At 42.8% G+C, this 25,081-nt stretch overlaps 2 protein-coding genes across 6 annotated transcripts in view; one reads left to right on the forward strand and one right to left on the reverse strand.

The window, feature by feature from the left end:
- LOC121857743 overlaps nt 1-25,081 on the forward strand; it is a 100,851-nt gene that overhangs the window by 65,142 nt on the left and 10,628 nt on the right. For 4 of the 5 annotated variants that reach the window (XM_042353865.1, XM_042353867.1, XM_042353868.1 and 1 more), the window contains 3 exons: nt 11,784-12,057; nt 22,583-22,729; nt 24,270-24,965. In XM_042353865.1, coding sequence (XP_042209799.1) covers nt 11,791-12,057; nt 22,583-22,729; nt 24,270-24,965 — 1,110 coding nt within the window. In that variant the 5' untranslated portion in view covers nt 11,784-11,790. The remainder of the gene's footprint in view (nt 1-11,783; nt 12,058-22,582; nt 22,730-24,269; nt 24,966-25,081) is intronic. The other variant, XM_042353870.1, reaches the window with a different exon arrangement.
- On the reverse strand, nt 10,324-11,403 carry LOC121857666 (translation initiation factor IF-2-like). Its single transcript, XM_042353726.1, has one exon. The coding sequence runs from the start codon at nt 11,401-11,403 to the stop codon at nt 10,324-10,326; it is 1,080 nt and encodes a 359-aa protein (XP_042209660.1).

Consider the following 25,081-nt stretch of genomic DNA (forward strand, 5'->3'; position numbering starts at 1 on the left):
GATAGTTGGTCGTCTGTCCACCACAGGAAGCGCAGGGCGTCTCTATGCTCAGGCAGTACTCGTACCTGGTGGAAACATAGCCTCGATATCAGCCATGAGTGCCACCCTTTCTTGTCAGAACCTAATGAGGACTCCCATCAATTTGTTGTTGAGGTGTGACCCTTGCATCACTTGGCTGTTCAGGGACACCAACTCATACATTGCTTCAGTCAAAAACTATTCTCAACTTCCCGGGCTTATTTTGGTTCAATACTGGGTGATGTAGGAGATACTGGCCCATTTATGGTCCATCCTAGAAGTGTGCACACCACGAACTGCTCTCCGTATTCACCGGTCCTTACTTCTAACATGTTAGGGCTTGTGGTATATCCAATCATATCTGGAGATCCAGTCCTTTGACACAACCCACCTACAGAGGCGTCACGTTTCTCTACATACACATAATTTTGAATGTTGTACACACACTCAACCCACAAACCCCTTTTCGCTTGGGTTAACTATTATATATAGGGATCACACTTTAGTCGATGATTCACAAATTCACACAAAGGCGTCCCCGCTCTGCTGCTGCAAAGTTGCAGGGTGTCGCGCCGGCTGAAGGTCCGTGCGTCGACTGTCCAGTCACTCGCCAGTTCTCAGTAGACTGTATTCCGACTGTAGGACCCACGTTTTGACTTTAACCGACTAATGAGCGACTGTGGGATAAGGAGACCCTTGCAAGTAGAACTCGATTGTTCTTTATTCGGTCAAAACCTGCAGAGTACAAATTACATGTGTTACGTATGAGATAATTAATTCAACCGTATGCTCCATCACTATTAACGACTACATATAATATATTTGAGTAGAGTAGGGTGTTAAACCATATAAAACTTACGTGTTTCGGGTCTAATGTAGGACTTATTAACTCCCTGACTTAACAGTTCACTGGACGGCTAGAGACTGCTCGAGCTAGTCAGCCTAGTCAGCCGGAGGCGAGGGCCAGCTGTTTCACACCTTAGCAAAGCTCGTTGTCAACACTACCTCTGTCTCTCTTTTGCCCCCCCCCCCCTCTCTCTCTCCCTATATATATATATATATATATATATATATATATATATATATATATATATATATATATATATATATATATACTGTTAATGAATATGATGTATTTCTTTGTGTATGAACCTCTGTCCTGTGTGGCAGTCAGAAGTGATACCACCCTCAGTGTCAAGACCTGACTGAATTACTCATAATAGGCTAACTGTACTCCAAGCTTTGTCAATAAATTTGTTAAACTTAACTAAAACAGACGAGCTCCACAAGGGGTCACAGCCCAAGATTGAAGACGCGGCAAGTCCAGAAAACTGTGAGGGCAAACTTTTTCGGGGTGAGAGTTGTGAACTTTTGGAACAATCTACCAGAAAGTGTTGTGACGGCACCGAGTGTTAGCTCTTTCAAGACAAGACTTGACCAACACTGGAGCGGGTTCAGGTACATTCAGGAGCCGGTGCATGCCCAGTACTTGCCAAGGGTGAGTAACAGACACTAGCGTAGCTAGGGGGGGGCGGGTGGGGGGGGGGGGCGGTCCGCCCCGGGCGGCACTTTTGGGTCTGCTCATCACCCATATCTGCAGCTACTGGAGATGTTAATCCATCCCTTTGTATCGGCGTCGACCCAAAAAGAAGAAACATATGTTTGGTGAAGGATCACGAGATGCTGAATTGCCATACGACATTGAATTGAGGAGAGAAATGTTTTCTTCGCTGGACAGAGTGATCCAAGAAATAACTTTGAGATTTCAACAGCTTCATGAACTTGCTGAGAAATATGCCTTCCTTACCCCATTGAATCTTTTGGATGATAAATATGAGTGTCAAATAGATCACGATCACGACGACATTGATAAAGAGGAGTTCCTCGTTGAGAGAAAAAGACTTCAGCATTTTGTTGCTGTTGCTGCTATAACTATTAAAGACAGAATACAGACGTGGAAAGAAGGCCCCCTTGAACTTTTGCAGTTTATTCAAAAGTATTACCTTAGGAACTCGGTTCCAAATATAGTAATAATGCTGAGGATTTTCCTCACAATTGCTGTTAGTGTTGCTACCTGTGAGAGGAGTTTTTCGAAACTAAAACTGATCAAGAATTACTTAAGATCTACTATGAGCACCTTGCGGTTGAGAAATCTTGCCATACTGGCTATAGAGCGACAATTGACAGATGAAATAGTTTTTGACAATGTCATTGAAGAATTTGCCAACAAAAATCAAGAAAAGTTACTTTGTAGAAAGTTGTAGTTTTCATTTCAGAAATAAAGATGGTCCTAATTTTTTACACTTTTTTACTTTTTTCCCTATCCTATATGTCGTTTTTGCTTTTTGTTTAACTGTTACTTATAAAGTTTAAGTATGTTTGGTGTGTATTTAAAGCATACTATATTTGAGTATGTGAAGGTACAGTAATAGTATAATGGTACACAAACTATTTAATATATATATATATATATATATATATATATATATATATATATATATATATATATATATATATATATATATATATATATATATATATATATAAGAGTGAGTCACTGTGCAATATGTATTTTTTGTGGGGGCACGGGGGCGCAAACTCAGGGCCGAGGGCCGCACACACTCTAGCTACGCCACTGGTAACAGAGACGTGACCGATCTCCCAAGCGGCTAACGAGCCGATCAGTGGTGAAGAGGATAAGAGAAAGAAAAAAAAAGTGCCTTCAAACGCAGCCCAAGAGTGTAGGAAGGTGTCCCAGCCAAGAAAACGAAGCGAACTGCCTCTCTGGTGTCAAGTGGGAAGCATGAATATTGCGTTCAACATACCTGAATGGTTGGGTAGAAGTGAACAAGTGAACTTGGTACTACAGTAAGGTGTCCTGTGGAGTATTTAAGGATTTTTTCTTCTGATATTATGGAGCACATTGGAGAGCAAAGTATCCTTATGCAGCACAAAAAAGTGTTGACAAAAATCTGAATTTCAGTGTCCTTGAATTTGAAAAGTTTTTAGGAACATTAATTGCAATGTCTTTGGAGAAGCTGTCAAACTCATGCCTCTATTGAAAAGGTAAACTCCACAGTCCAAACTGCGCCGCGGTTTCAGAGGTGATGAGTAGATAGATGGGAGCAAATAAAATCAAATGACCACTTCAATAAAGAAAATTTATCAAGTAATGACCCCAATTATGATAAACTTTTTTAACAATGGACGAGTTGTCGGTTCTGGGGTAAACACAAGAAATACACTCTGCCACGTTCGTAGAGTGATACGGTAAATATAATTTGTAGCCTAATAAAAGTTTAAAGTTCTGCTATAATAGTCGAGTTAAGTTTATTTCTCTAGAAACAGGGCCGCCATTTGCAATGACGTCACCACCTTCCCTGCAAACGACGCAGGGATGGAGATACAAGTCAAGTGAGAAGTGATGACATTGTCTGGACTTTGTTTTAAGAATGCCCGATGCTAGATAAACATGACAACATAGTGTTGTTATTGTTTTGATGATTCACTAATGAACCACTGGGATATATCATCATTTAATTAATGGGTAAAATCTTACTGTAACTACCGTAAGTATTTGGATGCTTAGATTCGAGATAGGCTATACAATATTAGGTCAATTTTAAGTTTTGGTCATCCCTGTAAGATATGCAGACTGTTTTTCTGGTGGTTTGCGATGTGTTATGAACGATTTAGACCATTTCTAACGGAAATCACTAGTTTTGAGTTACTACCCCCCCCCTCCTTACCGGTGTATGTTAAGCTAATCTTATAACTTATAATTTAACTTATCATACCCTAACCTAACCTAACACATGACCTGTATTTTCTTATGCGATCGAGAAAAAAAATGCGACAGAAATCCTTTAGAGATCATGTTTCTTATTGTTTTAAGTACTTAAACCCATAGTTAGAATCTTAAGGTTCCCAGATGACCAAAACCAAAATAATACCAATATTGTTTGAAATGTTTATACTATGAAATTTGTAGTAGGGGCAGCAAATATCCATTGAATTAGTTAATGTACTTAGTAATATTTATATATTCAATATAGTATTACTGTATTGCACAGTAAAGCCGATCAGCCGAGAAGGTTGGACAACTACTTCCAGGGTTCATCAAAACAGATGAAAGAAAATTTACCAAAAGTAGATGTCTTTATGATTGTAGAGTATTATCAAGAACTCCGCCATCTAGTTATGAAGTACGTCAAATTTCATCTGTCATCTGGTCATTTCAAGCCATTTCCTGGCCAGGGTCGTCCCTAGTCCTTCCACAACATTAAATATAGACATCAGTGACGAAAACTTACATTCCAGACATGAAATAGGGAACAGTGATGAAAACTTCAATTTTGGAGTAATCGGCCTTTTGCATCATTTTGGCACCCAGCATACCGAATTTAAGCGTTTTCTTCACCCATTGACTTGCCATCTTAAGAAAAAATTCCGACTGACAACTCGTCCATTCGACCACTGCTAACCCATCTTACAGCCAAGTTTCGTGAAATTCATAAACCAGACTTTGTGTAGATGAACAGATGGTCCCATTCAAGGGGGAGTCTTCTTTGAAGCACTACTTCTTGAAGGGAAAATCCCACAACTAGAAAAAGAGGCCGTCCATCCTCGGCTGGCACCATTACCTCAGAGTTTGGAAAGAAAAGGAAATTCTCTTGCCACTAAAGCCATTCCTGGGGATGAGATCAGAACTGATGGACATTCACCAGGACCCAACCTGCATGGTGTGACGTCACACATGCAATCTGAGGCCGACCCCGTCAAGTGAATGCTTTGTACCGAATGTACACGTGGAGTGCAGTGTGGTCTAGTGAAGGCAATGCTGTTATTTTGGACAACAATTATGCCAAGTGTCTGTGCAATATTTGGCTGTCCAAACACCAAAGTTAAGACAGCAGGCTCAGAAATTAAGTACGTACTTAAGTTTTCCAAAAAATGAACCCTTCAAGAATGTATGGATAAACTTGAGTCGTCGTGCTGATACCATCAGTCCCCAAAATGCTGTAGTTTGTTCTGTACATTTCACTAAGGACGACTACATTGATGTTACGAAGAGTCGCTTACTTGGGATTGAAAGCCCCAACAGCAAAAGGCTCCTAAAGGAAGTAGCTGTGCCCTCCCTTTATTTGCGTAATGGTAAGTTGAATTTATCAAGATACCGTGTATAGATTCGTCAGATTTTATGTAACACTAAAGCAGCCAACACTGAAGTTCATTTGGAATACACATGAGTACAGTACCGATATCGTTATGATTTATTTGTAGCAAATATTTGGAAGGTAGATAGGTCATGTGTGTGTGTGTGTGTGTGTGTGTGTGTGTGTCCCAACGATGCCACATTTTCCCGCCACTACTGTCCAATCTGCATATTTTACAATTCATTGCTTTTTTTTTCATGGCTAATTAGAAATTTTATTGGTACTTGTCCCAGCCTAAATCTCTGTTTTCTTTATGATTAGACACCCAAATAAGACCATTTCATACAACAAGCAAAAGGATAATGCGTGCAGAGGTTTCCTAAGAACAAAAAAAAAAAAGATGAAAACAGTTACACTTGGAAAGTTGGTATGAGTAAGTCAGTAGTCATGATGAAAATATGTATTACATATATATAATTACGTGTACATAGCCAATATACTATCAGTATTATTATTTCTTTATTATGATATTAATATTTAAATGACCAATGGGTTCTCACAGTTGAATAAAATCATCTGGCATCAGCCAAAACAAGATAATAAAAGTGAACTCCACACCATAAAGCTGGGGTTAATATAGATAGATTTAACATTTGTTCATTTTCAGAGATCACTGAGATCACTATGTACTATTTTAAATGTATTGTGTAAATTATTTAACATTAAAAGTACTGTGCTGAGAAAATTATTTAGTGTCTGATATATTTTTATCGGTCCTGAATGAATTATAGTGATCACTGTATATACAGAGTTAATTTCAATCAAAAGATGTTCATCTTTATTATCAATTTTGCATAAATATGGTTATCTCCGAAGGAAAGAAAAGAAAATGAAAGAGGTCAAAAATGGAAAAGATTGAAATTGTAAGTGCGGCGACGTGGAAACGAGTCCTATGCCTAGCCTGACGTCACTGCGCGGGCTGTGCTTATTTTGGTCCTTAATCTGGCAGACTTGATATGGTTGGGTCCTGGATATCACCATTATCCAGTAGTGATGACGAGAGAAAGGTGAAAAAATCCAAACTGCAAAGCTGTTCCTGTGTTCTACTGTAATAACTGTAATGTACGCCTATGCATTTCTACGGGGAAAAAAACAAATTGAGAATTCAGGCAAAATATTTTTTGTTTTTGTACGGAGGTCTGTGATTATTTTAAATGAAGGAGCGAGTTTCCATATGAGCGAAAATGAGTAGTTTTTCGTATACTTAGGCTCATTGTTTCATGTTTTCTGTAGATATTTACACTTAGTTTCTAAACTTTGGGTTGATTATATGCTCAAGTAAACACTTGGTCACTTGATTTTGTATTAGTTATTTGCTGAAAAAAAACACGGTCACTTGTTTTGGTGTTTCTTAAAATAGCTCTTTACAAACTGACATTTGTAATACACTAAAAGGCAAGAATTTGCATCTACTTAAAAACAAGGCATTTTTGTCTTACAGGACGACCGTGACGATTTTGTCACGTTTGAAAATTTTCTATATTATATAGATTTTTTTAAATCTGAATGAATCCATGCCTTATTTGCAACACAGAAAAAGAAAAAAAAGCTAATTTTCGCGACGGAAAAATTCAGGCGGTAAAAGGTTAAATGAATACCATGTCCCATGTGATATTTTACACACACTTTAGTCATTCACCTTTCTCTCTGATGTTTTGTACCGTGGGTTGTGTATGCAGCGCGTGTGTGTGGTGTGGTGGCAGGTGTGGTGACTTAAGCTAGGGGGTGCAGGTACCCAACCAAACTTAACTTACCCAACAAATTTAACTTACCCAGCATACTTTAACTACCCAAACAATCCGAACTTACTTAAACTAACCTAACCTACCCAACCTAACTTAACCTATCCAACCTAACTTAACCTACCCAACCTAACTTAACCTAACAATCTACCCAACCTAACTTAATCTACCCAACCTAACTTTACCTACCCAACCCATCGTAACTATTCTCATTTAAGCAACCTCACCTAACCTAAACTATCCACCTAACCAAAACTAAATTAACCTAACCTAACCTAACCTAACTTACCCAACCATACCTATTTCCCTACCTTGATATGAATAATAAAATATAATCAATTATAACCTAACCTAACCCATCTCAGTCTGCCTACCTATGCTAATCTAATCATCCTAATCCATCTACCTACCTACCTAACTTGACGAGGAAAGGCATGTGTGTGTGTGTGTGTGTGTGTGTGTGTGTGTGTGTGTGTGTGTAATAATAATTAACGGTTTATTGAAAAAGTTCACGGCCAGAAAGGCTGAAAATATACATTGGACATAAATGACTTATTACATACATTGGTGGTTTAACAAAAGCCTTCATTAGAGATAGGTAAAGGAACATACAGTGAACATTCAGATTAATGTAGGTGTTGAACAGCAAACACGTAGTGTAGTAACTCTCTCCCAGATGGTGTTAGGAGGGACCTATGTGGTGTAGTAGTTCCCTCAGATGGTGTTATGAGGGACCTGATGTGGTGTAGTAATTCCCTCACAGATGGTGTTATGAGGGGCCTCACGTGTAGTAATTCCCTCACAGATGGTGTTTTGAGGGGCGTCACGTGGTGTAGTAATTCCCTCATAGATGGTGTTACGAGGGGCCTCACGTGGTGTAGTAACTCCCTCACAGATGGTGTTATGAGGGGCATCATGAGGGGCATCACGTGGTGTACGAATTCCCTCACAGATGGTGTTATGAGGGACCTGACGTGGTGTAGTAATTCCCTCACAGATGGTGTTATGAGGGGCCTGACGTGGTGTAGTAACTCCCTCACAGAGCGGTGTTATGAGGGCATCACGTGGTGTAGTAATTCCTCACAGATGGTGTGTTATGAGGACTTGACGTGGTGTAGTAACTCCCTCACAGATGGTGTTATGAGGGCATCACGTGGTGCAGTAATTTCACAGAGGGTGCGAGGGACTTGACATGGTGTAGTAATTCCCTCACAGATGGTGTTATATGAGTGAGGTGTGGTCCCAGGCCTTCCTATCGTAGACGGATTAACACATCGCTGGTTGTTGGGTCTCACGGGCCGTTATCACTGGGTACCTGGGACCTCACTGTGTGAAGGTTAACTTGAGTACGACTGTTACTGTTGAGTTGTTCTCACTGACTTAAGCACTGTTCACCAATGTTCACCTCTGTTTAACACTGGTTCCATTTCTTTCCCAAATGAAATTGTAACTTCTGGCGAGAACTTGTTGATATTCCGGTGGGGAGAAGTGGTTCAGGGGAGGGGGTTGGTATGGGCCAACTTAACAGTTGACCTGGCCGCTCCGAGAGGAGCGCCAGGTACGTCTTGACCCTTCGGTGTGAGTGTGTACGTGTGTGTGTGGGGAGGAAAGTTAATTGCTCTATCAAGTAAAAGTTATTTGAGGAATAATTAACCAGGGTGTAAGATGACGCAGGAGATGGGATTGAAAGGTTAGTATCCTGTGTAGCTGCGTTTTCGTGTCTTTGTGTAAAGTGCATTGTTTTGACAGGTGTGAGCGAGGTGGTGGTGTGTTTTGGTCCGGAACAGCTGATTGTGTACAAGTCGACCTTTGAAAGCGAAGGTTGTTCGTGAATCCTCTTCTCCTTATGTATGATGAGGAAATGGGAGGGGTGGGTGTGGGTGTAAAAGTGTGTATTACCTGAAGATAAGCACCCCCAGATTATTTCAGCTTGGGGTTAAATAGTCTAACGCTATCTGGGGGTAAAGTTAGGTTAGGTTAGGTTAGGTTAGGTTAGGTTAGAAGTTTATGTATGGGTGATGCTTTTCCTGACCCTCAACACCTTGGTTATGAAGTGGGGAACAACCTGAGGTTTAGGCCGTCTGGTGCTGTAGGTGAGTCCATGGTGGCTGCCTCGTGCTGTAGGTGCGTCCTTGGTGGCTGCCTGGTGCTGTAGGTGCGTCCTTGGTGGCTGCCTGGTGCTGTAGGTGCATCCTTGGTGGCTGCCTGGTGCTGTAGGTGCATCCTTGGTGGCTGCCTGGTGCTGTAGGTGCATCCTTGGTGGCTGCCTGGTGCTGTAGGTGCATCCTTGGTGGCTGACTAGTGCTGTAGGTGCGTCCTTGGTGGCTGCCTGGTGCTGTAGGTGCGTCCTTGGTGGCTGCCTGGTGCTGTGGGTGTGTCCCTGCTGGTTGCCTGGTGCTGTGGGTGTGTCCCTGCTGGCTGCCTGGTGCTGTGGGTGTGTGTCCTGCTGGTTGCCTGGTGCTGTGGGTGTGTCCCTGCTGGTTGCCTGGTGCTGTGGGTGTGTCCCTGCTGGTTGCCTGGTGCTGTGGGTGTGTCCCTGCTGGTTGCCTGGTGCTGTGGGTGTGTCCCTGCTGGTTGCCTGGTGCTGTGGGTGTGTCCCTGCTGGTTGCCTGGTGCTGTGGGTGTGTCCCTGCTGGTTGCCTGGTGCTGTGGGTGTGTCCCTGCTGGTTGCCTGGTGCTGTAGGTGTGTCCTGCTGGTTGCCTGGTGCTGTGGGTGTGTCCCTGCTGGTTGCCTGGTGCTGTGGGTGTGTCCCTGCTGGTTGCTGCTGGTGCTGCAGGTGTGTCCCTGCTGGTTGCCTGGTGCTGCGGGTGTGTCCCTGCTGGTTGCCTGTGCTGTGGGTGTGTCCCTGCTGGTTGCCTGGTGCTGTGGGTGTCCCCTGCTGGTTGCCTGGTGCTGTGGGTGTGTCCCTGGTGGTTGCCTGGTGCTGTGTGTGTCCCTGCTGGTTGCCTGGTGCTGCAGGTGTGTCCCTGCTGGTTGCCTGGTGCTGTGGGTGTGTCCCTGCTGGTTGCCTGGTGCTGTGGTGTGTCCCTGCTGGTGCCTGGTGCTGTGGGTGTGTCCCTGCTGGTGCCTGGTGCTGTGGGTGTGTCCCTGCTGGTTGCCTGGTGCTGTGGGTGTGGTTGTGGTGCTGTGGGTGTGTCCCTGCTGGTTGCCTGGTGCTGTGGGTGTGTCCCTGCTGGTTGCCTGGTGCCCTGCTGGTTGCCTGGTGCTGTGGGTGTGTCCCCTGCTGGCTGCCTGGTGCTGTGGGTGTGTCCTGCTGGTTGCCTGGTGCTGTGGGTGTGTCCCTGCTGGTTGCCTGGTGCTGTGGGTGTGTCCCTGCTGGTTGCCTGGTGCTGTGGGTGTGTCCCTGCTAGTTGCCTGGTGCTGTGGGTGTGTCCCTGCTAGTTGCCTGGTGCTGTGGTGTGTCCCTGCTGTGCTGCCGTGGCTGCTGGTTGCCTGCAGTGGGCGTGTCCCTGGTGGCTGCCTGGTGCTGTGGGCGTGTCCCTGGTGGCTGCCTGGTGCAGTGGGCGTGTACCTGTTGCTGTGGGTGTGTCCCTGGTGCTGTGGGCGGTCCTGGTGGCTGCCTGGTGCTGTGGGCGTGTCCTTGGTGGCTGCCTGGTGCAGTGGGCGTGTCCCTGGTGGCTGCCTGGTGCTGTGGGCGTGTCCCTGGTGGCTGCCTGGTACTGTGGGCATGTCCGCGGTGACTGCCTGGTGCCGTGGGCGTGTCCCTGGTGGCTGCCTGATGCTGTGGGCGTGTCCTGGTGGCTGGGTGTTGCTGTGGGCGTGTCCCTGGTGGCTGCCTGTCGCTGTGGGCGTGTCCCTGGTGGCTGCCTGATGCTGTGGTCGTGTCCCTGGTGGCTGCCTGTTGCTGTGGGCGTGTCCTTGGTGGATGCCTGATGCTGTGGGCGTGTCCCTGGTGGCTGCCTGTCGCTGTGGGCGTGTCCCTGGTGGCTGCCTGTTGCTGGTGGCGTGTCCCTGGTGCTGTGGGCGTGTCCTGGTGGCTGCCTGGTGCTGTGGGCGTGTCCCTGGTGGCTGCCTGGTACTGTGGGCATGTGTCTGGTGGCTGCCTGGCGCTGTGGGCGTGTCCCTGGTGGAGGCTTGGTGCTGTGGGCATGTCCGCGGTGACTGCCTGGTGTCGTGGGCGTGTCCCTGGTGGCTGCCTGATGCTGTGGGCGTGTCCCTGGTGGCTGCCTGATGCTGTGGGCGTGTCCTTGGTGGCTGCCTGATGCTGTGGGCGTGTCCTTGGTGGATGCCTGATGCTGTGGGCGTGTCCCCTGGTGGCTGCCTGTTGCTGTGGGCGTGTCCCTGGTGGCTGCCTGTCGCTGTGGGCGTGTCCCTGGTGGCTGCCTGTTGCTGTGGGCGTGTCCCTGGTGGCTGCCTGTCGCTGTGGGCGTGTCCCTGGTGGCTGCCTGTTGCTGTGGGCGTGTCCCTGGTGCTGTGGGCGTGTCATGACGCAGGCACAATCTGTATCATTGGAGCAGGACAGATAAAGAGGGAGAGACGATGATAAGGCGATATACATGCCAGTATCTCAGTCGACCTCCAAGGTGCATACACACATACACAGAAACATATTATTCCTCTCTTGTAATGTTTATGTTAATATAGGGTGGATTTAAAACGAGAACTTATAGATCACAATCTTGTTCCGGTATAATCAACAGGGCTGGTATTATAAGTGTCCCAAGGTAGTGAGTGAGATTATTTGAGAAAGCCCTTGAACAAGCCTGAAACTAAGTGGTTAAGTGCTGGATGTGAGGGGCTGAATATGTACCCAGCAACAGGCAGGAGCTAAGAGTGCTAAGAAGGGAAATTTTCTTTGTGGTTCAGGAGGAGTATGGCAAGACTGGGTGAGAGCAGCGACATCAAGATGGTGAGGGTGGCGACGTTGTTCGTCATGGCACTGTTGCTACAACTCGCCACTACCACGCCTACAGACTCCATCCTTTCAACCACCCTCACACCAGAAGTAGAAGAAGAAGACTTGGCCGCCAGCAGTGTCGCGCCTGAAGATGAGGGGGAACTGGTAGTGTCCATGGGCAGCCCCTACTGCAATTGGAAGATCGTCATGGGCCCCGTCTGTGTCTACAACGACACCAACCAGGTAAGAGTCCAGTGATATGTTGTGTTTCGCCAGTGAGGAAGAAAAACGTCAGATTTGTTGAATTACAGGATGATGAGAGCCCATCTCCCCCTTTTTTTGTACTTACAAGACGTTTAGGGATAAATTTGTCGGCAATCAAGGGGAGAAGCGACAGACTTGTTGATTTACAAATTCGAGTAAACTTCTAAACATTATTTTCTTCTCTCTACCGAGAAGTAACTGGGTACCTTTATGTTCCGAGGTACTAGTTATCCAGTATTACTCCCTACAATAGATGTCCATAGTGCCTGCCACCCTGAATCAAGTAGGGACCATCATTATTTAACCTCGATGGCGACTGTACACCGACACAATTGCACCAGCAGCAGCAGGCGTGCACCACTGTCCACCCTCACCCATACCTCCCACGTTAAGAAATGAATAAAAAATAAACACACAAGTCATAATAAATACAAACCAAACACACATATACCTAAAAGGTTTTATTACTAGACAACCCCAGAACTGCCTCACCAACCTTATAAAAGTATAAAATAATTGTCCTTACAAACACCTGATGATATCTACAAAGATAAGGTTATTTAGGAGTTAGATTAATGGTTATAATATAATAATGACAACACATAAATGCGTATAAGACAACAGAAAACTATATACAGTACAATTCTGTACATATATTAGTACCTAAGGACACATAAGTTGACCTTATCAAACCTTACTTATTCTTAATTAAATTATCAATCCCATTCTTTTCATCAGTAGCCTATACCATCAACTTAATTAATTCAGTCTTATCCCTAATATAAATAATAAAACATGGTACAACGTTTACTGAAGCAGCTCAGCATAGCAGTATGATATTGTTATTCTTATAAATTTTGATCAATATCGGTTACGAAAAGTTGATAACTGGGGGTATAGGGGCAGCTGGAGGTCACGTGACCAACACGACCTCCAGGTGAGATTGATTACTAACATGGAGCTGCATTTATAAAAGTTCGTAGGTTAATTTTCCCTGTAAATATTACTCTTAGATCGTCTCTAACGAAATAAAGATAACAGCCATATTAACGTCAAAATTGTACGCCGGTATATCTAGCTCCTCATCTGCTTCTCAAACGTTACCTATATAGTCTTCCCACCCCTTTGCGTCTTCTCCCAACACAACAGACAGGCTCTTATACAACCCTGTACTCGACCATAACATCTTGATATGTCTCATCTTTTTCTCGACAGTCAACACCTTTGCAGATATGACCACTTGCTTAGGTATGATGTTCCGAACTTCCACGAGGCACAGTTGTTTTTATCTCAACTTGGTGTATGGACTTATCTCGCCCAGCTTAAAATTATTACTGATATGTGGTCCTACTGGCAGGCAAGTCTTTACATCACTTTTGACAATCTCGATTATACCATTACATATTAAATTGCATATCCTAAAGTACGTCGATGGTGATGCCTTAACTCTTTAGTAACTCGGCTTGTTGCCCTCCTCTCAACACCTCTGGATACCTCCATTCTCTATACACATACTGAATCAAAATAAACTTGTATTATGATTTTACTGATTATCTGTGTGAATGTCTCTCCCTTTGTAAGGCTGCCATGCTGTACTGACAGACTCTTAAGTGTTCTTACATCAAGGGCTTGTAAAATAACCTCAAGTATTCAACATTTCAATGATGGAATGATTAATTAGATCTGACCCATCAACAAGTTCACCTTATCAAGCTTATCGTTCATATGATCTTCAAATGTTAATCATTTGTCAACTATCACTCTCTTTGCGTGAATTAAATAAATAATAAGGATTAACTAACCAACAAAACTACTTATCTAAAGATCAGCTTGACAGATCATGCACCTAAAAGATTAAACATAACATTTTGTCGCCCTTTGTGCAGGTCCATATACTGTATCGCCTGGGGATAGACACTGGCTGGCCTACACACCTTGTGACCGAGTCTCAGGTTGCTTATCTGACTTTCTGCCTCATTTACACACAATTGCAGGGTCTCAATTGTTTCACTTACTATTGACAACACAACATACATATATTGTTTCTTGCTTTTGATCTTTTTTCATTTTTGTATTTCTTTGTGGTTCTTTATTATTATTATTATTATTATTATTATTATTATTATTATTATTATTATTATTATTATCATTATTATTATTATTATTATGATGATGATTATTATTACTATTATTACATTTTCGCTCCCCAGGCCCCGATGTGGGTCAGTGACCTGTGCCCGGGTGGGCTAATCCCCATAAAAAAACAAAAAAAAACAAAAACACTCTCACTGTGTAGGCTACCCCGTGACCCAGATAGCCAAATACAACCTGCACGCCAACCATTATGTATACAGTACACCACACTACACCTACTCCCGTCACGTGCCATCTGTCCTGCAGAATATTGGAACTGCTTTACTGATGACTGGAGACCCTTTATATTACTTTATTTTAATATCTTATTAAGATATTCCGTCATATTTATTCCAAGTAATGGTCCCGTCCATACTGACACTCGCAAAAAAAAAAGTTAAACCAAAACAGGGGAGGCATTTCGTGGGTTTTGCTCACGAGTTTTTTTTTTTTTTACTTCTTGACGTTGATGGCCATATTAAGACGGATTATATTGAATATCTATTAGTTTAATTGATAGTTAATTGAATGACGATCGTTAAGATTGACCAATATAATGATCATATCTTGTTAGTTTGTCCTAACTTATCCCAATTCCAGGTTCTTTGTAATAGTTTTAGTGGAGATAGTCTACCAAGGTTCCTACCAGGAACGATTTTGTAAACTTGCGCGAAATTTGGGATCACTTAAAGATTTGCCCCTCGGCTTATTTCACCTTATGATTAAAACCCAACGTTACCAAGGGGGATAGGTTAGCGTGGATAATCGTAAGATTTGAAAAGCTCGGGGAGCTATTCTCCAGGTGATCCCAAAATCATTCAGATAATGTACTACAAGTAAAACTCTATTTCCCTGTCTGTCAATTATCGCATACGTATATACAGTACCTCTACAGTCTACTGCCTAATGGTGGTGTTAGTGTGCCCGTGAACCCTCATTACACACACACACACACACACGCGCGCGCTTTACCCCTCCCCCTGTGGTAGTGGTCTGTTCTTTTCATCTATTGCAGAGTTTTTTTTCCGTCTATTGAAGTGGTTCGCTGAGGTGGTCTTTTGTTGGTCTAATGGTGGTCGGTTATAGTGATTTGCTGTGGTGGTGTAACGCTACCTGGGGGTTAGGTTAAACTGGGTTATATTTTGTTATGATAGGTTTACGCTAGGGTGAAATAAGCTAGTGTCTAAACTTCAGGTGATCCCAAATGTAACTTACAAGTTTAATCCACACAAACACACACACACCACAACCGCATCCAGCCCATACGAGCACGAACTGGTCGCTATAAGAACAGCCCAGTCCCAACCATTGTAAAAATTATCACTAACTTGTAACCAACCAGTGTATTCACTCTCAGTCAATCTTACTTTTTGCACTGTCACTATGTTGAAATGCCCTGTAGTTTGAGCTCCTCCCCACCTAGTTATTATATATCATATTTGTATCACTTATGTTACTTGTATATTGTAAATCAAGAGACCAATTCCCCAATTATGTAACTGTATATTTTCAGCCTTCCGGCTGCCATGCTCTTTCAATAAACCGTTAATTATTAATTATTATTATTATTACACACACACACACACACAAAATCACCCGTACGTGATATTAAGTTAACAAAAGGGTCTTAACTGTACACGTCTTGTCGCAGAGAACACTCGTGACTTAACCTATATTATCAGTTCTAGGTGTTGTGTCATTATCTGGTGACGCTTGAAACCTTTAGTGAGTCACGAAGGGGTACTGGCAATTGTAACTACGTCAGCACAACATAGGGACTACGACCTAACCCAACCTAACCTAACCTTACTTAACACGAAAAATGTAACCTAACCTAACCTAATTCTACGTATACAGTATATACTTTATAGTTTTTCCTTAGCCAGCCAGCCAACCGACGTGAGTCACGAGAGAAAAAGGAAGCCACAGACAGACCTTCTTACAAAATGGATAACAATGAATGACTTGAGATAAATATGAAAGACAGAGAGATAGAGAGTAATGGATGACAATGGATGACTTGAGATAAATATGACACAGATAAGATAGTACAGTAATGGAAAGGTGAAGTGACAGGTGTTATGACATCACATGTCATGGGTTACCGCCACTGACAATATTTAGACAAACACAAGTGATCTGAGTTGATATACACAACAAATTTGAGTCTTTTAAGATGTTTATGTAACCTTTTCCATAAAATATCCGGCCAGGTAAATTTTAAAAGTCACTTGCCCACATAATCTGCACAGCCTAATGAAGACCTAAAAAGGAGAGAGAAATTAAGACATAGACGGATGGTAAAAGGACCTTGAGGCTCGTTGAGGCTTGTTGTGGTCTTTGAAGGCTTGTTTTTGGTCTTTGGATGCTTGTTTGTGGTCTTTGGAGGCTTGTTTGTGGTCGTTTGAGGTTTGTTAGTGGTCTTTGGAGGCTTGTTAGTGGTCTTTGGAGGGTTGTCAGTGGTCTTTGCAGGCTTGTTAGTGGTCTTTGGAGGCTTGTTAGTGGTCTTTGGAGGCTTGTTAGTGGTTTTTGGAGGCTTGATGTGGTTTTAAAAGACTTGTTAGTGGTCTTTGGAGGCTTGTTGTGGCTTTAGGAGACTTGTTGTGGTCTTTGGAGGCTTGTTAGTGGTCTTTGGAGACTTGTTTGTGGTCTTTGGAGGTTTGTCGTGGTCTTTGGTAGCTTGTGGATTTTAATCTTGGGGCTTTTGGTCTTTGGAAGTTTGCAGTCTTTGGAAACTTGTGGTCATTGAAGCTTCTGGACTTTGAGGCTTGTGGTCTTTGGAGGTTTGCGGTCTTAGGAGATTTGTGGTCCTTGATAACTGTGGTCTTTTGAGCTTGTGGCCTTTGATACCTGTGGTCTTTGAGGCTTGAAGTTTTGGAGGTTTGTTGTCTTTGGAGGTTTGTGGTCCTTGATAACTGTGGTCTTTGAAGCTTGAGGTCTTGAAGGTTTGTAGTCGTTAAGGCTTGAGGTCTTGGAGGTTTGTGGCCTCAGATCTTGAGACCTTGAGGCCTCAGGTCTAAAGGTTGGTAGCGACCCCCAACCTGGACTTTGTCTCAAGACTTCACACTTCACATTATCACCTCTGATGCCTGTTTTTTCTCTCTCTGTAGCTATTTCATTTAATATCCTCTCTCTCTCTCTGTTTTTATTTTCCTCTCTCCTCTCTTTCTCCACAAGGGTAAATTATCACCCTATCATACTCCTCACTTAAAACACGTCTTATCCGGCTCCACCTGCCCCTCCTTATCAATATCCAACCTTATCTTATCCAGTATCGATAGTCCAAGCCTCTCCGCTACCGGCTGCGTCACAACCATTCCCACCCACACACCCATACGCCCGCCTTCCCTGCCTCCTCCAGCGACACCTCCCCACGGCAACAGACTTGTCCCCCCTCCCCCTACAACGAGGACGTTGTTAAAGAAATACATAAGAACATAACAACATAAGAACATAAGAATGGAGGAAACTGCAGCGGGCCTATTGGCCCATACTGGGCAGTCCCGTTTACACCCAACCCCTATTGCTCATATAAGCATCCAACCTATGTTTGAAGCTATTCAGCGTATTCTAGTTAATGATGATATTTGGTAACTTGTTCCATTCATCCACTACTCTGTTTCCAAACCAGTGTTTACCTATTTCACGCCTAAATCTAAATTTGTCTAATTTAAAATCATTGTTACGAGTTCGCTCCTGGTTGGATAGTTTGAGTACCTTTGTAATGTCCCCTTTGTTTAGCCCTGCCTTCCACTTATACACCTCTATCAGGTAGCCCCTCGCTCTACGTCTCTCGAGGGAGTGCAAATTAAGATGCTTTAACCTGTCTCTATACTCAAGGTTCCTAATGCCCGGGATTAGTCTTGTCATTCTCCTCTGAATTCTTTCCAAGGATTCTATATCCATTCTGTAATACGGTGACCAGAACTGAACTGCGTAATCCAGGTGTGGTCTCACAAGAGCAAGATACAGTTTTAGGATGACCTAGCTAGTCTTGTAACTAACACTCCTTTGTATGAACCCAAGTACTTTATTAGCCTTGTTACGAGCAAAAACACATTGTTTACTTGGCTTAAGGTTCCTACTTATCATTACTCCTAAATCTCTCTCGCAGTCGGATTTCTCTATGGCATCGTTGTTCATCTGGTATCTGGTTTCCCTGTTTACATCTCCTATGCTGAGTACTTTACATTTGTCCACGTTGAATTTCATGTCATTTTTCAGACCATTCGAAAAAATTTTTTAGATCTTCCTGTAGTTTTGTGGAGTCCTCGTCAGATTTAATAACACGTCCTATTTTAGTGTCATCAGCAAATTTGCTTATGTTGCCGTCTATGCCGATATCTATGTCGTTTATGTATACTGTATAATAAATAATAATGGTCCAAGTACTGAGCCTTGGGGAACTCCACTTGTGACGTTGCTCCAATGGGACTTAGTGCCATTAATGCTCACTCGTTGTTTCCTGTCCTGTAACCACACCCTAATCCATTTAAGGATATTACCTTTGATGCCATGTGCTTCTACCTTTCTAATTAGTCTTTCGTGGGGGACTCTGTCGAAGGCTTTGCTAAATTCGAGATATACCACATCATAATTGTGCTCCTCGTCCACCGATTCGAAAACTGATGAAAAAAGAATGTTAATAGATTAGGTAGACATGAACGTCCGCTTGTGAAGCCATGCTGGGAATCATTGATCAATCTGTGCTTCTCCAGGTGATTTCGAATAGAGTTTGAAATGATTGCTTCCAGTAATTTGCCTACTATTGATGTTAGACTGATTGGACGGTAGTTAGAGGATAGTGATCTATCCCCCTTCTTGGAAATCGGTATTACATTCGCTATCCTCCAGGATTCTGGTACTACACCTGTTTTTAAGGACATGTTAAACAATTTTGCTAAGGGCATACTAAGCTCTTCCTTACATTCCTTTAATAGTCTGGCAAATATCTCATCGGGACCAGGTGACTTATTAGGCTTTAGTTTGTCTATTTGCTTACTAACATCGTTACTAGTCACTACTATCTCGCTTAATTTGTTTTCTTCACTATCTCTGAATAAAGTCGGTGCCCTGGGTATCATGTTTAAATTTTCGGTGGTGAAAACTGTTGAAAAATATTTATTCAAATTATTGCTCATTTCTCTGTCGTTATCAGTGAGCTCGCCGGTGTCTGACAGTATTGGTCCAATCTTTTCTCGCGTTTTAGTTTGATACATTTGGTAGAATCCTTTGGGGTTTGTCTTCGCCTCCCTTGCTATCCTTACCTCAATATTCCTCTTGGCTTTCCTTATCTCGGTTTTAACCCTACTCGCCAATACCCTATAATAATCCCGGAGGTGAATTTCGCCACGATTTATCCTTCTACCTATAGCCTTCCTTTGGCCAATGATGTTCTTTAAATAATTATTTATCCATTTAGGGTCATTGTTGTCTGATCTGAGTTTTTTGTATGGTATGTTCTGCCTTTGTGCATTAAGTAACTCACTATTTAAATTATCATGGAACTCTGCAATCTCAGATCTCGTTATCTGGTCGGTGTCATCTGTCAGGTTCATGGCCAAGAGCGACACCCACTCTCTCAGCTGCCTCTTTAAACTGTCAAAGTTTGCCCTTCTGAAATCTGGTACTTAAGTGGAATTTTCCTTACGTCTGCCCTGAAAATCTAACTGGGATCTAATTTCTTTGTGATCGCTGTTTGCAAGTTCGTTCCCTACCTCGACATTGCTAATGAGGTTTTCTCTGTTTGACAGAACTAAATCGAGTATATTATTACCCCGGGTGGGTTCGGTTATATGTTGACTTAGAAAACAGTCCTGGATCGTCTCGAGAAAATCCTCTGATTCTGAGTTACCTGTAAGGTCAGTCCAATCTATTTGGCCAAGGTTAAAGTCGCCTACTATACAGACTTTGTGTATGGAAGCCCTGCGCATTTCATCCCAGGTAAGTCGCTCATTGACTCTATCAAGATTGGGAGGTCTATATATTACTCCTGTGATTAATTTTTCCATACCGTCGATTAATTATATCCAAATCTAAAATTCTTATCACCACCTGTAAGCCAATCACAGGTAAATGCAAAATATTACCAAACGTCGAAGAGAATTTTGGCTACACCTTCCTATGCAGTATTAAATTTTGTCATTGTCGTGTTTGATTTACATGACTAATAACGTCCACATGAATCTGTCCGGTGTAAGAGGAATCCTTCAATTATCGGGTCAGACTGTTGGTCTTCTCAGAATAATCTTGGACATCTAGTCCAAAAGGTTTTAACGCTCAAGTTTTCCTCGTAATCAGGCGTCGATCTGGAGGTCTCAAACTGTCTAATTTTATGTCCATTTTAACTTAACATTTGATTTACTTACTTCTCCTAACATTATTTAATTAAAAAAAAAAGCCAACGTACAAAATTCTTGTACATCCGGACCCTGGGATGGCCTCAGGGCCTGGGCGCTTCAAGGGTACCAGTAACCTGTGTAGTCAACACGGCCAGTAATTGTGCACTAGAATACATATGCCACACAGACGTTTGCCACAAAACAAAAACTTCAGACATTATTCAACAAAATTAGCACCTAGCAATAGTACACAATACCCTGGTAATAGCAAAGACCGCACCGACGCGCCACCATATGCCCTGTAACAACAAATATAACGTAACGATATGATAAGAGAAAAAAATATGTAAACCGTAAATAACACAATTTTATGCCTGACAAAACGAGAACACACATGGCAGCACCAGATATCAACCAATTATATTACATAAGAAATTGAAACAAAAGATAACACAATCAAAACAGATAAGAAAGCACTACGCATTATGGCAAAACCACACGGCACACAACACAGAAAATTCGACCTGTACTGTATGTATGTATATTGTGTATGTTGTATGTATATTGTGTATGTTGTATGTATATTATGTATGTTGTATGTATATTATGTATGTATTCCATTTATATATACTACTTATTGAGCCTAGCCAGCAGCGTGTGGCAATGCCTGTACCAGGTACCACACGCTTAGATAATGTGCCTGGCGACATCTGGAAGCTGCTAATGTATCACTTGCCACATGTCGCCTGAGTTGACCCATAGAGAGAGGTCAGTTGACCCATAAAGAGAGGTCAGTTGACCCATAGAGAGAGAAAAGGACGTACCGGCTCTTGTGTACCTCTGCAGATCCAGCAAATAGAACCTACAAAAAACTCTACAGGTGTTTGTGTTCGCTCCTGTAGTTAGAACTGAGTACCCAGAACATGTACACTGTATATGTCGAATACAACAACAATCTCCCTTGTACAGTACCCTTTTAGCAGCAACAGATGACTTACACTCCCAAACTACTTTAGTCATTCACGAGACTACAAAAGTTAGAATACAAGTACTGTATATTATACCTCTCTTTCTCAACAAAATATGTATGTATATATCAGTCGGTATTTTTTGTCAGATAAAGGAATACTTTCTCAGATAAGTAGCAACAAAGCCTTATTATTGTTTGATTCCTGTACTTGTGATGACATCATCCTATAACCGTGGTGACGTCATCCAATAACCAAACGGAGTTCTATGTATTTATTAAATTTTCTCTTTATTTCTTCATTCTTAAAACTCAGTAACAGGCCACAATACAAATTGGTAAACACAAATTTATCTTATAAAGACAAGCATAAATCATCAGTACGTACTTTATGAATTTGTCTTTCCTATTTCCGCCATAAAGAACTTCACAACTTCGAGTGTAAAGGTTTAAAACCCCAGAGATATTAAAGCGTCTTGTCAAGTGTGTGTGTGTGTACTGTGATGGAGGACAACATGAAGGTGACGTAATTTACTGATCATACTGTACTGTGACAACATTCTAAGACAATCACTGATACAAAAATTTTCGGATCACCTGAAGATTCGCCTCCTACCCAAAGCATATTCCAGTTGAAGATTATCCACACTGACGTTACCTTGGGGTTTAGGTTAGGTTTGGTTAGTCTCTAGGGGCTAATCTTTAGGTGGAATAAGTTGGGGCTAGTCTTAAGGGGAGTCTAATTTTCTAATCAATATCATTACTTCGTCAATGTTTACCTTGCCGTGCCTTGTATTACTCACCTCTAAGGAAAACCAGAAAAAAGAATAGGTCATCACATAAGTAATAGTAATAATAATAATAATAATAATAAAGTACTGGAGAAAAGTTATTATTAAGGTGGTGGTGATGATGATAAGTGGTAAGTAGTGGTGGTGGTGGTAAGTAGTGGTAAGTGGTGGTAAGTGATGGTGGTGGTGGTAAGTGGTGGTGATAGTAGTGGTAATGGTAAGTGGTGGTGGGAAGAGATGCTAACAACCATATTTGTTTTTAATTTGGGCAGCTGGTGGTGGTGCCAGCTGGACTACGCCTTACCATGGGCCAGCTGGAAGTGGAGATCCATGAGGCCAATACGGTGCATGTGTACCCGACGTGTGTCTCCTGGATACAGATCTTCAACGCTGGCCTCGTCAACACTCTGCCCTCAAAGGTACTCTCTCTCTCTCTCTGTGTCTCTCTCTCTCTCGCTTCTTTCTCATAGCTCCACTTATTTCGGATTTATTCTCCTCTCTCATTCACTTCCATTTTCTTTCTTTCTTCTTTCTTGCTCACCTCTCCATCTCTCACCTCCCTCCTCTCCGACTTATTTTCATTTCCATTTCTTTTTCGCTCCCTGTCACTTCCAGTCTTGTTTACCCCATCCCCCCCCCTCTCTCTCTCTCTCTCAAAATTTCTTTCTTTCCTCTCTCAATCTCACCCTCTCTTATTTTCTATCGAAATTTCGCTCATACTCATACTAGCGGTCTCTATTGACCATCTCAAAATGGTTTGTACATTTTCTAACACCCGAGGAACACTGTAACACCACCAGGGAAACTTTCTAACACCTGGAGAACACTGTAACACCCACATGGAAACTTTCTAACACCTGAGGTACACTCTAACATCCACAGGAATACTTTCTAACACCTGAGGCACACTGTAACACCACCATGGATACTTTCTAACACCTGAGGAACACTGTAATACCTCCAGAGATACTTTCTAACACCTGAGGCACACTGTAACACCCCAGGGATACTTTCCAATACCTGAGGCACACTGTAACACCATCAGGGATACTTTCTAACACATGAGGCACACTGTAACACCACCAGAGATACTTTCTAACACCTGGAGAACACTGTAACACCCACATGGAAACTTTCTAACACCTGAGGTACATTCTAACATCCACAGGAATACTTTCTAACACCTGAGGCACACTGTAACACCACCAGGGATACTTTCTAACACCCGAGGCACACTGTAACACCATCAGGGAACCTTTCTAACACCCGAAGAACATTATAACACCATCAGGGATACTTTCCAATACCTGAGGCACACTGTAACACCACCATGGATACTTTCTAACACCTGAGGGACACTGTAACACCACCAGGGATACTTTCTAACACCTGAGGCACACTGTAACACCACCAGGGTTACTTTCTAACACATGAGGCACACTGTAACACCACCAGAGATACTTTTTAACACCAGAGGTACACTCTAACATCCACAGGAATACTTTCTAGCACCTGAGGCACACTGTAACACTACCAGAGATACTTTCTAACACCTGAGGCACACTGTAACACCACCAGGGATACTTTCTAACACGACAAACTTACACCCGAATCTTAAAATAACTCTTTGAAGGTCAGCTCCTCCCATGTCCACACCCGGACACACAGGTGATAACACGTATGCTCCAGAATTTTGCTAAACCCGGGAGTTCATCTTAAATTTTCACTCATGTCTACCATTTTCTTCTCATGATTAGTTTCGCAGCCAATAGATGGGGATGAAAAGTTCTTATGGCTATCTTGAGCAGTGTAGGTGAACATTGCTACATTCCATCAGTTTTTCCAAGCTTCCTGTCAAGTGATGTAGAATTTGCTCCTGCTTTTTAAATGTATATGTTAGTGATACCCAAAGGAGTAAGTATATCTTTCCTCACTACTCACGTTGACTGACTGTTACAGGAGGAGATGCACTGCAGGACGTGGCTGAGGATCTACAATTCCAGGGTGGACACAGTGGCCCATGGAGTCAAGGATCTCACCATCGTAGACGCTCAGGTTAACACCATCAATCTCGTCGACCAAAGGGACTTCATGGCAATCAACTCGACCATCAAATCTATTGAGGCTCTGGACTGGGAGGGTTATCGCGGTACCATACTAAACACGTCCATCCAGCGCGTGAGTCATGTGGTGGCCAAAGACAGCTGGCACATGGTAGAGAGTCACTTGGGCTACGTCACAACTGATGGCATGCGGTTTGATGCTCGTGAGATGTCAGTGATCAACAGCACCATCTCACACATGGCTCCATATGCCTTCACAATCGTCAGCGGTGCCGTTTCCCTCATCAATGTCACTATCGACTTCCTGGAGACTATTGCCATTGTGATGACGAGTCCATCGGGGTTTCTGGCTCTCACCAATGTGACCATCGTGACGGCCATGACTCCATGCATCGTGCTGCCGGATAAAGAGAGAATAAGCATCAGTAACGTCACCATAGGGGGCGTCCCTCTCAATATCACCTCCCCATACTTGAAGTACCGCGACGAAGAAATTATCTCCAAGGACTCAAACATCAAGGTAGCGAGTGAGCGTAAGGGATGTTCAACCAACGACACCACCATGACCTGCGACTTTGCCAACGTTAACGAGGTATTGTTCACAACCTGTATCTGACAGAAAAAAGTACAATAGCATATATATATATATATATATATATATATATATATATATATATATATATATATATATATATATATATATATATA

The sequence above is a fragment of the Homarus americanus genome, unplaced genomic scaffold (genome assembly GCF_018991925.1).
Source record: "Homarus americanus isolate GMGI-L3 unplaced genomic scaffold, GMGI_Hamer_2.0 scaffold16712, whole genome shotgun sequence".
Lineage (NCBI taxonomy): Eukaryota > Metazoa > Arthropoda > Malacostraca > Decapoda > Nephropidae > Homarus > Homarus americanus.

What these genes read in the sequence shown, in the direction of transcription:
- LOC121857666 (XM_042353726.1), bottom strand. Translation starts at nt 11,403, where the DNA reads ATGACACGCCCACAGCACCAGGGACACGCCCACAGCAACAGGCAGCCA.